At 40.4% G+C, this 15,639-nt stretch overlaps 1 protein-coding gene across 2 annotated transcripts in view; it reads right to left on the reverse strand.

Annotated features, from left to right (window-relative positions):
- slc49a4 (solute carrier family 49 member 4) overlaps positions 1-15,639 on the reverse strand; it is a 54,724-nt gene that overhangs the window by 34,425 nt on the left and 4,660 nt on the right. Inside the window, exons 3-5 of one of the 2 annotated variants that reach the window (XM_053440001.1) lie at positions 6,755-7,026; positions 5,483-5,612; positions 905-1,004 (exon numbers count right to left, since the gene is read on the reverse strand). In XM_053440001.1, the coding sequence (XP_053295976.1) occupies positions 905-1,004; positions 5,483-5,612; positions 6,755-7,026 (502 nt within the window). Of the gene's footprint in view, positions 1-895; positions 1,005-5,482; positions 5,613-6,754; positions 7,027-15,639 lie in introns of both variants that reach the window. The other variant, XM_053440000.1, reaches the window with a different exon arrangement.

The raw sequence follows: 15,639 nt of genomic DNA on the forward strand, positions 1-15,639 counted from the left end.
GGCCCACGGTGGGTGGTGATGCGATGTGATTTCTGCCCAGTGCTCTGAATGTCAAAGTGAAGAAATTCAATGAAGCGCGGGTAAACGGCGGGAGTAACTATTGGCACTCAAAACAGGTCAATCTGTTTTAGACAGAGTTAAAAGGTCCTGTTTTAAATGATCCTTCTGATATTTTGACAGACATTTCATTAAGACCCCAAGGAACCATATCAACTGTGATAAAATGGGTATAATGTGTCTCCGTTAAATAAAGTTTAGTTAAATCAAAGATTGTTTCATAAATCAGATTCAATTTGTGCTCATTAAAAGATAAGAGTAATAAAATAAAATAGTGCTTTTTAATACATTTAGAAACTATATTACTAACTATATGTATTATATGTACTGTGTTAGTCCATAGAGTGTCATTTTGGTTGGTGGTGTGCCCCAGGATTTTGTAAATGTAAAAAATGTGCCGCGGCTCAAAAAAGGTTGAAAATCACTGACATAAGCAGATGCATGTTGTGAATAGCTAAATCAAAATGTTCAAAGTATTTATTTTCTCCAATCCACATCTCCAATCTTTTTTTATTGGCTCCTGCTTCACTGTATGTATGACTTTAGTACCGGGTTTCACATACGTCCGTCCTACAAAGTGAATATATTAATGATGTTTTCAGTATGGACAACAAGAATATAATGATTTAGGTTTCATTGGATAAAATAGATCGGGATTGCTCATTGAAGATCTGACCATATTTTTAGACAAATGTAAACATAAATTAAGATAATTTAGAAGTGACCTTGGTTTGCTGATGTTCTTTTTATACAAACCTAATACATTAACAAGATTAAAAGCGATATGTTATTCTGTCTTGTGTGTGTGTGAGTGTGTGTGTGTATGTCTGCTGCGTACCTGACTGACTTTAGCCGGAGTAAGGACCATGTCAAGGACTCCTGTCCAGCCTGCAATCACTCCTGTGGGGACCGCATAGGCCAGCGCTACCATCAGGAACCGAAAGTTACTGCGGGGGACAAACACACATTAGACATTCACGTGTGTGCTCAGGAAAAATAGTCTTGCATCTACATCTTATGTACTGACTCTTCCAACAATAGGATGTGTTTTTTGAAAGGTGTATTTTGCAATGATTAGATTACGTTGTTAAATCTTCTATAACAATCCGGACAACATAACTGCCAGTGAAAAGACGGAGGTTTATTATGCTCAACTCTCGTTTATGTGTTAACCACTGATTTATTTTCTGTAAAAAAGACTTAAGATTAAGTTCAGTTTACATCCTATCTGCACTGGCCTGAGATGTAAGAGAGACAGCAACATAATGAAATGCTTCCTTCTCCTCTTGTTCGCTAGAGTTTGGAGGCCTGCCATCCCTTCCAGGTCTTTACTATCACTTTACACACACGTACGCAGACACAACTGCAGAAAGACACACACTCCTGGCTCATTTCCCTGCTCCTGTCACAGAATAAGATCTATCCTTCCGCGGAGCTTAGTGACACAGAGATAACCAGCTAATGGGCAGAGCCGCCAGAATAAAGCTGAGAGGTATCACAGAGGTCAACATGCATCTAAGAATGAACAATACATTCCTAAGCTATGGATTTATATAGGTTTTCTTAATGACCTCAATGCTTGACCTGGTCCTATGTTGTTTAACAGGTGGAGAGAGAGATATCTGATTCTTCAGCTGTAATTCTGCAATCAGTTCACTCTGGATTAAGCAATAACAAATCAAACACTCTGATTTAAAATGATCAAATTGAATGGAAACCTGTCTCCTTCTGCAGAGACTGAAAAGCTGAAACTAGTGCATAACTTTAACTATCACAGCAACTTCTAGTAACAGTTTAGTCTCAGTAACATCAGCATATTCTAAAAGTACGTCTGATTGTTGTCATCAACATCCATGCATAACACTTTGGGAAAACTGTGAAAATGTTATATAACACCTCATGATGTCAAGGAAAGTTGTAAAACAATTCATGGATCAGCCCCCTCGTATGGATCCTTACCAAAATCATATGGGCTCATCACCCTGATCCAGATCTGCATCTACATTTTAATGAATTCTTCTGTAACCCAGGATGCATCCTTCCATTAATTTTTATGGAAATCAAACCAACAACAACAAACAGACAGGGGTGATAACATAACCTCCCATGTGGAGGTAAACATTTACTTTCTACATTTTAATTACCCATTTTTACAAACCAGTTTGTTTTCAGCACTAGTTAAATGTAGTCAGAACTGATGAATCCTAATCAAGTTATCAAATGAAATCAAACCTCACAATAGGAGATGAAAACAAGCACCTTCTCTTAGCTGTGATAAATGGCTTCAGGCTACAGATGTGCTGCAGGGTTTTGTTTGGAGCCGCCTGCTATATCTCATCAGCTCACACTGAATTGTTGAGAGAGGAAAAAAATGTCTTCCATATGTTTAGTTATGTATGCATATCCTGCATACACACAGAGAGCTCACCTCTTCGGGGTATATGGCCCCTTTCCACTCTCATGCAATCCAATTACAATCACTTGGAACACCCACACTAATCACCTTCGCCCAATGAGGTGGCATGCTGATTTAAATCGGTGCCACCTCCTCAACCCTAACAATGTGATTAGAATCGCTGGGCGTCTGACAAACGATGCCGGTCTGCCAGAGCAGGCAGCAGATTCATAGATTGTTTTGTTTTTCCTGCCCTCTTTTTTTTTGGTTTATGGATGCTGTTTAATGCCGTTCATTCTCCACCTGCTCCGTTCATTACAATGCAAGCAGCATATTGAGCAGTATCGTGCAGGGACATCTGGAGAACACTTTTGGCCTCTCCATCTCCACTGTGACTTCAAACGCTCAACACACACACACACACACACACAAATACATACACACTCTGAATTGCAAACTATGGCGGGAACTTGTCCCAAGATACCGAAGCTGTAGAGCAAAATAACTGTTGCTGTAAACATATGCACACCCTTCCCCTTCCCTGACACTGGTGCACTTCAGACAATGAATCGCTTCTATTTGCAGAATGCTTTGCTCCACAAGGAAAACAAACACAGCCTGTCTCTCTGCTGCAGGCCTGTCTTGTCCTACGCAGTATGAGGCTATTTGGCCTTGGAGAGGGTACGGAGTGACAGTCATAAAAACTCTGGGTTGGAGCAGCCGCTTTGCTTTTCTCCGAGTACCCTTTTCATAAACCTAACCACAACAGCGGGAAATCAATACCCATGCACCTTTTTCTCCGTCTGGAAGCTTATTTAGATAGCCAAATGTAAGCAAGCACACCCTAGCTACTGGGTAAAGAGCCGGGGCATTTTTGTTCCCCTCCCTTCCTGCTGGTGAGGAAATATTTCCGAATAAGTCTCAAAGCTGGCGGTGTCATCAGCTAAGTGCCATTTGTCCTTGGCAGGTCTGGCAGGGGATCAATGCATCAAAATGACAACTTCCAAAGCTAAAGTGAGTATGACATCAATACTCGGGGCTGTTTAGCATTCCCTGAGACTGCCATCAGAATACAATCATAACTTTACACCATGTGTCGGGCTTCTAATTAGACTGCTGCTGTGGAGGCAGATGTGAGCAGCTGGAAGCACTCATCAAGGTGGCGATCATTAACCAGTGCTCATGCGCTGGCAGGGGGAATGGATGAACAGATACATCCACAGATAGGTATCAGGTGGACAAACTGACGAGTTGGCAACCACTGCGACTGTGAAGGGTAAATTGTTGTCATTTTGTCAACTTCTCCAGATACAAACTTTAATAAACATGCACCACACAACTCTGTGGTAGTTTCCGAACTGATGCTCACCTTATTAAACAGTGCCGGTTATCACCCAGTTGCCACTAATCCACTTTAAATACAGTTTCTTCATCAATGTCATTATAAAATGTCCTCATAAAACATTTATTAGGTCACAACCAACTTAGTATTTAGAGCCTGGACTGAAGTTGCCCCATGCAATTTAGGGGTAAAGAGCAGTGATATCAGATTAGGAATCATTACTTGCAATCTGAGGTCTGAGGAAATTAGAAAGTAGTTCCTGTGTTGAAGGGGTTGAAGTTACTTTACTTTGTTGAAACCCAAAACAATGAGCTAAATGGGGATCAAAGATCCAAAGATGATTCTCTGTTGACTAATCATCAAACGCAACCCTGCTTTTTAGTGAGTAGTGAGGCTTTAATCTTTCATTCTTTTTCCTGAAGTATTTTAATTGTTGTATCTCCCTCCTGAATTAGAAACACATGGACACCGTTTTCCACCCTTAGTTCAGACCCTGCAGGATAATTCTAATGCTTGTTGCTGCTGGACTGAGATACAACATGCTGCCCAAACAGGTCACTGGAAGGCTGCCTATCAGAAGTGGAACAGAAACCCTCTCAGCTGGATGGCCTAGTTCATTTGGCCAATGTGTGTTTGTGTGTGTGTGTCTCCAAAGCTATGCATTCGGTTGCTATCGGCTCAGTCCCTGCCATCTATCTGAGGAAGCTCTTACAGCAAATTAAACCAGTCTATGCTGGTCAAAGGGCCTACGGAATGCATTGTGCAGTAGTGAAGCTATTTCTTACTACAGGGGGACCAAGATGAAGCCAACTCTCCATCTGCCATCACCCAGCGTCTATTCTCCCTTCTCCAGCCCTTTAATCCCTGGCCATTGCCAAAGGCCTCATTTCTCCACAAATGCAGCAAAAGCTTACTGGATAAATATTTTCCAAGTACAAATGGAAGAAGAGGCGTGGGGTGTTGCAGAGTGAGTGAAATGTGAATAAATCATTGTATCTAGATTTATTCCTTGCTCTTTTTTCCAGGAGGAAAATATACAGACAAAGGTGATGAAACATCAATAAAGGCATCCAACTAATACTGAGATTCAAGACCTTGTCATGATAGATTATCTCTCTCGTCCTTTAACTACATGCTCCACTGGTGTCCTGAGAGTATATTGATATAAGACGTCTATGGTATAGATGCAGAGGATGATGTAGATCTCAGCAGCGACCAGTGTATCAGAGCTTAGTAATTAATCCAGCGGGAACACTGGGGTTCCTTAGATAACGACCCAAGCAGATGGTGAGTGGCAGACCCCTTCATTAAGATTCCATATCCTTCTCCAGAGTCTGTCACTTTAACTTTCTAAGAAGAAGAAGAGCGCTTTGCATCAGCAAATCAGATACCAAACTAGACCTAATGGATTTGTAGACACAGTGGTAATAGAGCGCTAGAGGTGTGGCAGAAATCTCCTGACGAGTCTGATGTTTTAAAATATGAGAGTCTCTGAACCTAATTTCAAATGCACTGCTGAAGTTACACTTTTTTTTCAACTGAGTGGAATCAAGGACAGTGACGGTTAGGCACAGTGAATAAACGTACTGAAAGAATGATCGCAACAAAAGGCATCAGGTGATATTAGTCTTTCAGATGACTTTGTGTGCGTTAGTGTGTGTGTGTGTGTGTGGAGTGTGTGATTTTACCTGCAAAGTCTGCAGATGCTGCTTCTGTAACTGAGTCTCTGGCTCGCCGCGGCCACACTGGGAGGCATTGGTGGGCGTGATGGGAAATACACAAGGACCGCTGCAAAGAGCACGGCAATTGCTACCAACTCTGCCAGAGCACAGTGACACAGATAAGAGAGACACAGGTTATCTTCATGGAAAAGGCAGTAAGACCAATTTGACATTATAAAAAAAGGTCACAGTGACATCTGAAAATCATCTAATACCATCCCTGGAATGAACAGAATAGTGAACTGATCTAGAAAGAGAGACTATATACATGCCCATGTTATATTACTATGCAATATGGCAAAGTGCTGATTGAAATCTCATGTTATTGTTTTCTTTGCAAAGAAACATATTTTACAGTTTGGTTATTTCTAAAGCCTGTTAATTCAACAATAGCCAAAATATCCTAGATATGAATGCTACCATCTTGCAGTGGTGATGTCATTTGGATCCAGAGTCTGTCTTAGAGCGACCAGGGGATAGAGATGTACTAAAGTCCCACCAAACAAGCACTCAACCAATCATGATGTTTCCCCCCTGTTTTTATAGTATTAAATAACTAATTAAAACCCAATTTATGAACTACCTATAATGGCAGAAACCATCTTTTAACATGGAGGAAGCAGGGTTTATGACCTATATTGCAGCCAGCAACCAGGGGGCATTAACGATACTTTGGCTTAATTTTGATCTCTGAGAAAAATAAATTTGACGCGTATTTAAACTTTTTACTTTTGGCCATGTCCCACCTGCTAACATAGAGGAGGCTTTGTACTTGTACTCCAGACAATTGCCACCAGAATATACAATCTATAGTTATTTCTAAAAAGGTCCATCGTAGATGTAGTCAGTGCAACTTGTAATGTACTTCATATTTCTGTCATTTTTTGTTCTGATAACTTCCAAAACTTGGTTCATAAAGTGAGCCTGCTTTGCCCTTTAAAAATGAATAACAATATTACCTTAGGTTAAACAAAAGCCACTGCCTCAATCTATTACAGCATGCTTGTTCCTTTCTTGAGCATGATTTTAATTTTCTGAGTCAGTTAAGCATAACATTCCCAGCAATCTATTTTTCAGAGGGGCAGTTATAAAGATTATAAATGGATTTTTTTTTGTGTTTGTGCAAAATTCTTGGATCCCCTCTCCTGATTGTATTTGTGTCCCTTGACAGTGCTGACATGATGTCGAAATGATGTGCTATTGATCCTCCGCAAGCTTAGATGTTCTCACTGATAGTACCTGCATACATAACAAGCTGGATCCTGTCTCGGATGAAGCTGACGGAAACTGCTGCTACCATCGCTGGAGCTTTCTGGGTGTTATTGGGCGACGGCACTACCAGAGGTCCTACTACAAATGAAGCAGCGCTTCCCAGGTAGCAGAAGAGCGAGGCCACAGCCGTCGCGGTGGCTCTCTGGTCGGGGGCAAACCACGTCGTCGAGAGGTAGGGGCCAGCACTCATTATGGTCGGGCCAGCTAAACCGTTCAGAAGCTGACCTCCATGTATCAACCTGAAAGAGCAAGAAAAAATGCTATTTAATGTTCACTAAAAACAACACTTGAATACAAAAATTGGACAACCATGTTGGAAATATAAAAAGAGAGGTGTGGTAGCAAATAATAATAATAATAGCAAATATCATGGATCCTAATCCTTTGATGACCATCGGATTCCATCGCTCTTTCTCTCCATTGTTGCCAAATGCTTTCTCATTGTATGAACTGTTGGGCTAATATAAGGTTGTCCCTTGAGATAATGTGTGTTGCATGATTTGATGCTCTACAAATAAAACTAAATGAAATAACAACATACAAACTCATCCATTATCTATACTGCTTATCCCTTTGAGGGTTACGGGGGAGAGAGGCTGGGTACACCTTGGACAGGACCAAAATATAGAGATAAACAACCATTGACATTCACACATACGGTCAATTTAGAGTCTCCAATTAACATAACCCCAATGTGCACGTTTCTTGACTGTTGGAGTAAGCCAAAGTACGTGGAAAAACCCACATAGACACAGAGGGGGGGAAAAGTCCAATTCCACACAGAAAGACCCCAGTCAACCACAAGGACATGCTGCCCTAATTCAAATCTCATAGGAAATTAATGAATTACCCTGCCAGTGCACAGGATAATAATTAGGGTAGTCTATTTGAAAGGTGAGACCGGGCACTCAGGGTTATCTGGCCAATGAAAGTCTGACTACAGGTATCAAGTTTTGTAATGAAAGTGTCTGTTAAAAAGGTTGAGTCTGCATAGTGTGGGTCTATAATCACCTCAAAAAACTACTGGACTCCATTTATGAAAATATAATACTTCTCTATGATATTTAAGTTTCCCTGAACCAATGTAACATTTTGTAGTTCTAGTTTGGAGTTTGGAGTTATGTGACACCTCTTAAAGTTCATTTAACAACCTAACTAGGACTTTGTGAAAAATAGTTATGGTCCATTTTCTAATGTCAAGGAGTTTTTCAACTGGGAAAACTGAAGAAGTGCTGAGAATGACAGAAGTGTAAACCCTGTAAACCCTTGGTTTGTGTGAGACCTATTAATAACAAACTGAAATGGACCAATCACTGTTAAACAACCAAGATAATCAAACATGGTCACAGACGTGAGCCTCAGATTAGTGTATATATTAAGTTGACAATATACAGACACGAAAAAAAGTTTGAAAAATGTGCTGGAATAATGAGGGGGAAAAAAATAAGATCTCATTATCAGCAGTGGCTAAGGTAACAAGATGCTCCACAGAGAGTCCAAGTTACAGGTTCACTTGTGCAGCTTCAGACTGAGCAGTATGAGACAGATTTACTCCGAGACGTCCCCTGATGGCACAAGACCCTTCACCACCGCCAGCCACCGCGAGCTCTGTCTAACTGAGACAGCCAGCCGCCAGAGACAGCGCTCGGCTGATTGATTGTCTGTGAGTTCAGTAAAGACCCCATTCATTCAGGGCAGTTTGAGACGGCCCAGCAGAGAGAGAATACGAGGAGACCAGGGATGGAGGGAGGAAAGAGGCAGAGATTGAGAGAAATTATGAGGAAGAGAGAGGACATGTGGGATCTCGGGCTAATTCAGAGTTTTGGGTATTCAAAAATACTCATTATATTTCCATTCAGATTGTAGATTTGACAGCTAAGCGTCCCCGCTGATTCTTACTCAACATAAGTGAGTGCAGGCTGGTCGGAGAGAACTGGATTTTTTAGTTTAATTAAGTCAATTGAGAAATGTTTAAAGATGTTGGTACTACCGTCTAGATTAAATATATCACCAATTAGTTAAATGTAATATATTTGAAAAGGATAACTTCAGATATATGGGTAGGGATGACAATCTCTCCATATTATCTAATATATTATTACTCAAGATTTTGGTTTATGTGCAAGAATGTATCAGGACTTGCTGAGATCCTAAAACTATATAGTGTAGCTGTCATGTTCTTGGCAACCATCAGCAGCACTGTAAAACCAGGACATATCAATACAAGTATTAGAAAATCAATCTATGTAGGGATAACGACTAGATTTATGATATTAGAGCTGACTGATATGGAATTTTAGGGGTATATAGTAAAAAGTGTCTGATATAGATATATCGACCAATATATAAGAATGTATTCCATACTTATCAAGCCTTTATCACAAATTACAATTTAACCATAAACTTTATTACAAAAACTATAATACGAAGAAAATACAACACCTAGAACTTGAATGAAGAAAATAATTTTATCTGAAATGAAAATTTAAGTGCACATTTTTTCTGCATCATTGATTCTGTAAGTAAATGTTATAGATACTGATATGTCTCACATTGGCCAATAAAAATCTGCCTATCTATTATCCATCGGGCTCTAAATTATATAAAGTTCTTTTGTTTGAGCATAAAAAATCCATGTTAACTGTTGTCCAAACCAAATGAACTCCACCCATCTGATTAAATAATATGTAAACAATAATAAAAATATGAACATTTGATGCTTTTTGGCTCCACAATTCTCGATACTCTGTGCTAAAGAAACTTGTTCTAGTATTAAGGTCCAGTGCCCAGTCCTATATTGAGAACATAAAGCAGGTATACGTGTTCAGTTCACCCTTCTCTGTGATTATACTTCTCTGCCCTCCAACTGTGTCTAACTCTGCTCTCCACTGACTCTGAGATAAATGTAGTGGACGGAATTCAAAGTGCTGTGGTCAGTGACAGATTGACTTATATTTCCTTCCCACATCCAAGACCTGCTAACTTTCAGCCTACACACCATCAAATACTCTGCGGCACTCTTTCCTTGTGCAGTTCTTTATAAAGTGCCCTGGGGTCGGATTTATAACCGTTGCATACGCACAAAACGGGGCCTGAAACGTGCGTACGCCACTTCTCACGCCAAAGTTGGGATTTATAAAAACGAACTTGACGGGAAAATTTGCGTATTTCTAAGCAAACTCTGACCCATGCGTACGAACGTTTTGGAGACGGGAAAGTGGCGATGCAGACATGAGGTGTTGAATTGAAGCAGATTATTGATCCACCTCATCATTTACATTTAAACCAACATCTTAGTTTTGCTCGCGCGACATATCTGCTCCACCCGAGCCTTTTAATTAAAAAAATATATAAAACAACTTACAGCAAATTACGTTCATATTCTATTTAACAGTGGAGTTACAGAGCCGAGTCATTAATAGTTTTTAATAATATCTTCTATAATATCTTCAGTACTTCTTTCCACTGCAGTGAATGTGACCGTGCCACAGAGCGCACAGAGCGCACAGGAGATCACTTATAAGAAATTAAGACACAAATATCCCAGTGGAGGTAAGGATCCACAGGTGTGGGGGAATCGGTCAGATTCTCTAAATAAATAAATACTGCCGTGACAGTGGTGCGGGGATCTGCGCATGCGAATGGAAGGACGAGGAGTAAGCGAGGGTTCAGCGATTTCTGATCTCACACATTGTGTTATCCACAGCAGCGGCAGAGTGTCAGTGTATTTTCTTTATTAGTGACATCACTGCTGTTCCATAAAGTCGCTCTTCACCTCACTAACGAACACCTCGATGTCAGTGTCAGAAAGTGTCACTTCCTCTTCACATCGCTTGATGCCGTGCCTCCGTCAGGACTCACGGTGGAAACCCATTGGTCAGCGGCATCATTTAATGTTCGTGGCGACCATTCATGGTTGACGATGGGCGTGTGGAGGGCGGATTTGGAGGCAGATCCACGTACGAATGTTTCCAAGTGGACTGTGAACATTGCGTTCAGGTGTGCGTACGCACGGTTTTATAAATCGGAATAAGCTTTGGCCAACGCTATTTCCGGCTTTTGTGCGTACGCACACTTTTAGTAGGAATCCTACGCAATCCTTTATAAATCCGACCCCTGGTCTTTATTGCTCATTTGACTGCAATAGTTTTAAACTGGGTTGCATTACAGATTAACACACGTCAACAATGAGGACATGCAGTATCCTATTTTGATCACGTGTGGGAAATATAATTTACATGCTTCATTTCTATACCATTATTCTGATATGGTCGTCTGCATTGGTGCAGGGAGGATCTTATTTCACTCCTCCACATCCAACCTTTCTGTCATTTCATCGAGGATTGAACCCAGTGGCTGCTTTTACCACTGCGTTATTTTCTCCTGTTTCTTCTGACAAATGATGAAAGACAAGCGTGACAGGTATTACAATTCATACCCCATGTAATAACAGCCACACACTCACTTCAGCATGTTGATCATCATTACATAACACTACAATGGGATTGAGATCAAAGTTGTACCTCCTGCATACAAAATTAACCTGGGTAATACCACAAACCACAACATTTCCATTGTGTGCAAATTGCTCTTAGCTACAGACATAACTGGATACATAGAGATATTGTAGAATTATGATATCAATAATTATCACAATGAATTTCACATTGACATTTTTCAAGTTTAAAGACAGTTTTTTCAAACTCTTCTTCACAAGCCGAAAATGTTCGATAAAGAGCAAGAACATTTTACAAATCTGATGAAGATCCGTTATGTGTAATACCTGCTCATCATTCTGAAAATTATATTGGGATTATTGTTTGATTTCCTAGCCCCTGATGGCTTTCTTATTAATAACTGTACACATCAGGGGCCATCAAACACGCTTCCAACATCTATGACTGTTTTATTTGTTCTCAAACCAAGTAGTTCAATTCCAGCACCACAAAGCTCACATTGGAATAATTTATTCTTGTTTGGCCAGATCAATATAATCATCCTTATTTTTCACAGATGTGGAAATTTGCCTTCTGCTTTACAGGCTGTTTTGAAACACATATCACATATCATGAGAAATAATATGAGAAATAACCCTCACATTAAGGGGCACCATTCTAGTGGGAACGGTGGTTACGATCTCAACAAAGTAATTGTATTTGGTACGAAACAAACCTGATCCAGCTAATCTGGTATGTTTAAAGAGTATTTCAGCAAAATACAGTAAATAAGCAGTGCTGGGGCTCGGAGAGTGAACGTCACTGCTCTAACTGCTTGGCAGCGCGCCATGATTAACGAGTTTGTGCTGGTCTGTCAGTGTCACGCTTTGTTTACTGCTAACTACAGCACCACGTATATCACTGTGGCCGCACTCCATTTGGCTTGGCCAGCGTGGCACTTGTTTCGTAATTCTTAGAGTGGAGAAAACAACATGAATAGAGAGCAGGCGTCACGAGACAGCTGCTATGACACTGAATCTCCATCAGCTGTTAATAACACAGTGGCAGGTGGTCAAGATGCTGCAGCAATAAATAAAATCCATCATTTCATAGGTTATGAATGTTGGATGAGGCAGTACAGTTTCTTTTCTGTGTGGATTTGTGAAAATATGTTTTTAGTCTAAATCGATAATGTTGATACATAATGTATCTTATTTAGCAGCAGCACAGAGTTGTAGATTCAAGTGGAAATAGGAAACATTTGCCACCGTGTGTCCATCCATTATCTATATCGCTGACCCTTTGAGGGTTGCAGGGGGGATGGAGCCAATCCCAACTGACAGGGGGTGAGAGGCCGTTTGGATGCTGAACTGATATGGAACTGACACCAAACTGGAAATCACTGGCATTGTGCCTGACAGGTTTTGCGGTTACCGTTTCATTTAGGCCTGTGAAGGATCCAGATACCAGACTATTCTATGCTATACCACATTGTCACTAAATACAATGATTATTACAAAACCTGCGGTTACATCCAGTTTATCCAAACACTCAAAAGCAATGCAAATAATCACTATAATTTAAAACTAGAATGGCACTCAAAAGAGCACATACCCCGGCCTAGGCCAAATAGTTACCTTTAATTCAACTGCCAATTATTGCACACACTCTTATATCAGTTCAAATATACCAGGTTTCTTTTGTCTATCAAGATCCATTTATTGTTCCCTGGGTTATTGGTGAAAATATCCCAAAAAAGCAAACAAATCTCGCATTGTTAAAGAAAGTAATAAATAATTTCTGGATCAGTCATGGACAGAGGCAAAAACATAACCTTCTTGCCCATGTCAACAATAACTGACCTGGGGTGACCCCAAAGGAAATACTGGATATCATCTTATATATTTAAACAAACTAAACAGGCCCAAAGTCCTTAGGTGCTTACTGCTTACAGTTTTCACAATGGACTTCACTAAAATGAGGCATTCATCTGAATAAAAACGAATAATCGGACCAATTCAATGACAGCTTTCAGCGCTTCATAGCTTTTGAAACTTTTATGTCAGAAAGTTTGGTCAGTACTTTCAAATTATTGCAGTTCATTACCCTGCCTCAGCATCTATAAGACCTCAGGATGGATGTGAGTAAGAAAATTGCCTTTAATGTGACAGGTGATGAGGACAGATGGTGTCTAAGATGAGGATGATTGGTCACATGAGGCAGCCGCACTGTGGCAGGGGACAGAATGAGGGGCAGGGAGCAGCTTTTTTTTCAACAAGAGATGATTAAGGTAATCAGTATTGATGAACCCTGTCGGGCGGCATCTAATCGAGAATGAGACAAAGAAGGTGGTACTGTGGTGAAATCAGCTGGCTGCTTTTGGTCCGACTGGGGCAACAGAGCCATAACATTTTAAATCTTGAAAATGGCCCAACAACCATCGTCACGGAAATATGACCCACAGATTCTACTAATGACCAATCAGACAGTGTGAGGGACTGAGAGACACTTATTAATCACCAGCCACGTCTGGATTTAAATATATGACAGAGACAGACTGAAGGGGGCTTGATAAAAGTATGAACGCATGAAAACAAGAGAAAGAAAAAGTTGATGTCTTTGATTCGAGAGCAGACTTCATCACAGCGAGGTCTAATCAGTGACCACGGATGCCTGAGTGCTTTCTCTGTCCCCGTCTGAACGTCACAAAACAAACTTCTTTTTCAAAAGCAACTGCAGCAGCTATACACAGAATATCCTGGTTATGAAAAACAGGAGGTGCTGCTGTTTACATGATCCTTGATTTCCTAAAAATGATCCTAATACAGAAACAGAGGAAGGTTACATCATTGAGAAGAAAGTATAAAAAGAAAATAAACTAATTGCCCGTCAAACATAAAAGGAGATGCAGAACAATTGCAGATCTGCAGGGGGCTGACGAGGGAACTCAACCGTTTCTAAACCTGGAGAACTTGTCTCTTGATCAGTCGAGCAGGAAACACAAACACTGCTTATGATCCCTCTTTTGTCCTTAAACTCCACACAATGGAAATTTTGCACTCTTTATGTCTCAGGTCGTCTAAATCCTCCTCTAACCCCAAACAGTACCTCTGATATGAAAACAATATCTCATTTAAGAGGGCCAGCACAGGCAGCTGCACCACATGTCATTTAACAAAGCTCTGGCAGACTGCTATTGTTCCATGTCCACTACTGCAAAGCAAAGAGTGGCATCTACTGGTGATCCAAGGAGCTACATGTTTCTATCAGCTTATAATACACTATGTCATCCATTAAAACATGGCCTCAAGAGCTGCGACCTGTTCCATTTACTATGCAAAGTAAGCCGAACTGTGTCAGAGCTAACATTTACTGTATGATTCATGTTATCTTGGTGTATGGTGCCATCTTGTTTTCCTCTTTGAAGACAGAATCTAAGCAGCTGAAGGCTGTGCAGGGTTGCTTAGACCAGCAGCTCTGCACTGATTTTTCGCATGAGCTCTGCAAACACCAAGATCTGATACATCTCGTTGCAGGGCTGGTTTTATGAGGGGTGAGGCGTCCGTGTGTCAGTTACAACCACTGAAAGTCCTGCCCTCATTGAGCCCAAAGAAGTAGAGGAAGAGCTTTCTTGCTTCTGCGCACGCTCGCTTTTCTATTTGAGCCTACTTCCCCTTTACAGTAAAAGACTCTGGAAGTGAAAAATGTACATACTGTAAAGTATAAAGTATCTCTTATCTTATCTATTTTATGGTAGTGTATGGATACAATCCACCAACAAATGACGGTTCGAGCTGCATTGGCCTCACTGGAGTGTTGGTGTTTCACATTGGAAAAAAAGGTGGATATTTGCTTAACAGCAAAACATTTTACAAATCTGAGGCAGAACTTTCAGAACAATGTGTTATACCTCCTCAGCATTATTGGGCAATGTATTTGGATTGTATGAATATACATTTGAAATAAGTTATACGGCTGTGGAGGGAAATTGTATATATATAAATTAAATGAAGACATATATAAAGTTTACCCTCCTTTAAATAGTGATTTACATGTGATGGCAGGTATCGTGGTTCCATCTCTTGTATTGTGATACCAAATTGTGGATGTTTTTAATTACTTTTGTAGAAAATCTATATTTTGTGATCAGTGTTGATATTTTTGCGGGTACTCCCAATAAATTAATGTATGGTAAATGCGTAAGTAAGCTAATGTATGTAACATGTCTTGCCTTAGCTTTTAGACTTGATGGCGAAAAACTCCTCACCATCACAAACTAAAATGGCACAGAGTAGGCGCATGTAGTATTCTCTGCGCTATAAATGAAAATGTTGAGAAATCCCCAATCTCACGACATTAATCACAAAAATTCCAGAATGCGCCCCCATGATCCAGATCCACACTAAGACTTAATGA

The sequence above is a fragment of the Pleuronectes platessa genome, chromosome 14 (genome assembly GCF_947347685.1).
Source record: "Pleuronectes platessa chromosome 14, fPlePla1.1, whole genome shotgun sequence".
NCBI classification, from domain to species: Eukaryota; Metazoa; Chordata; class Actinopteri; order Pleuronectiformes; family Pleuronectidae; genus Pleuronectes; species Pleuronectes platessa.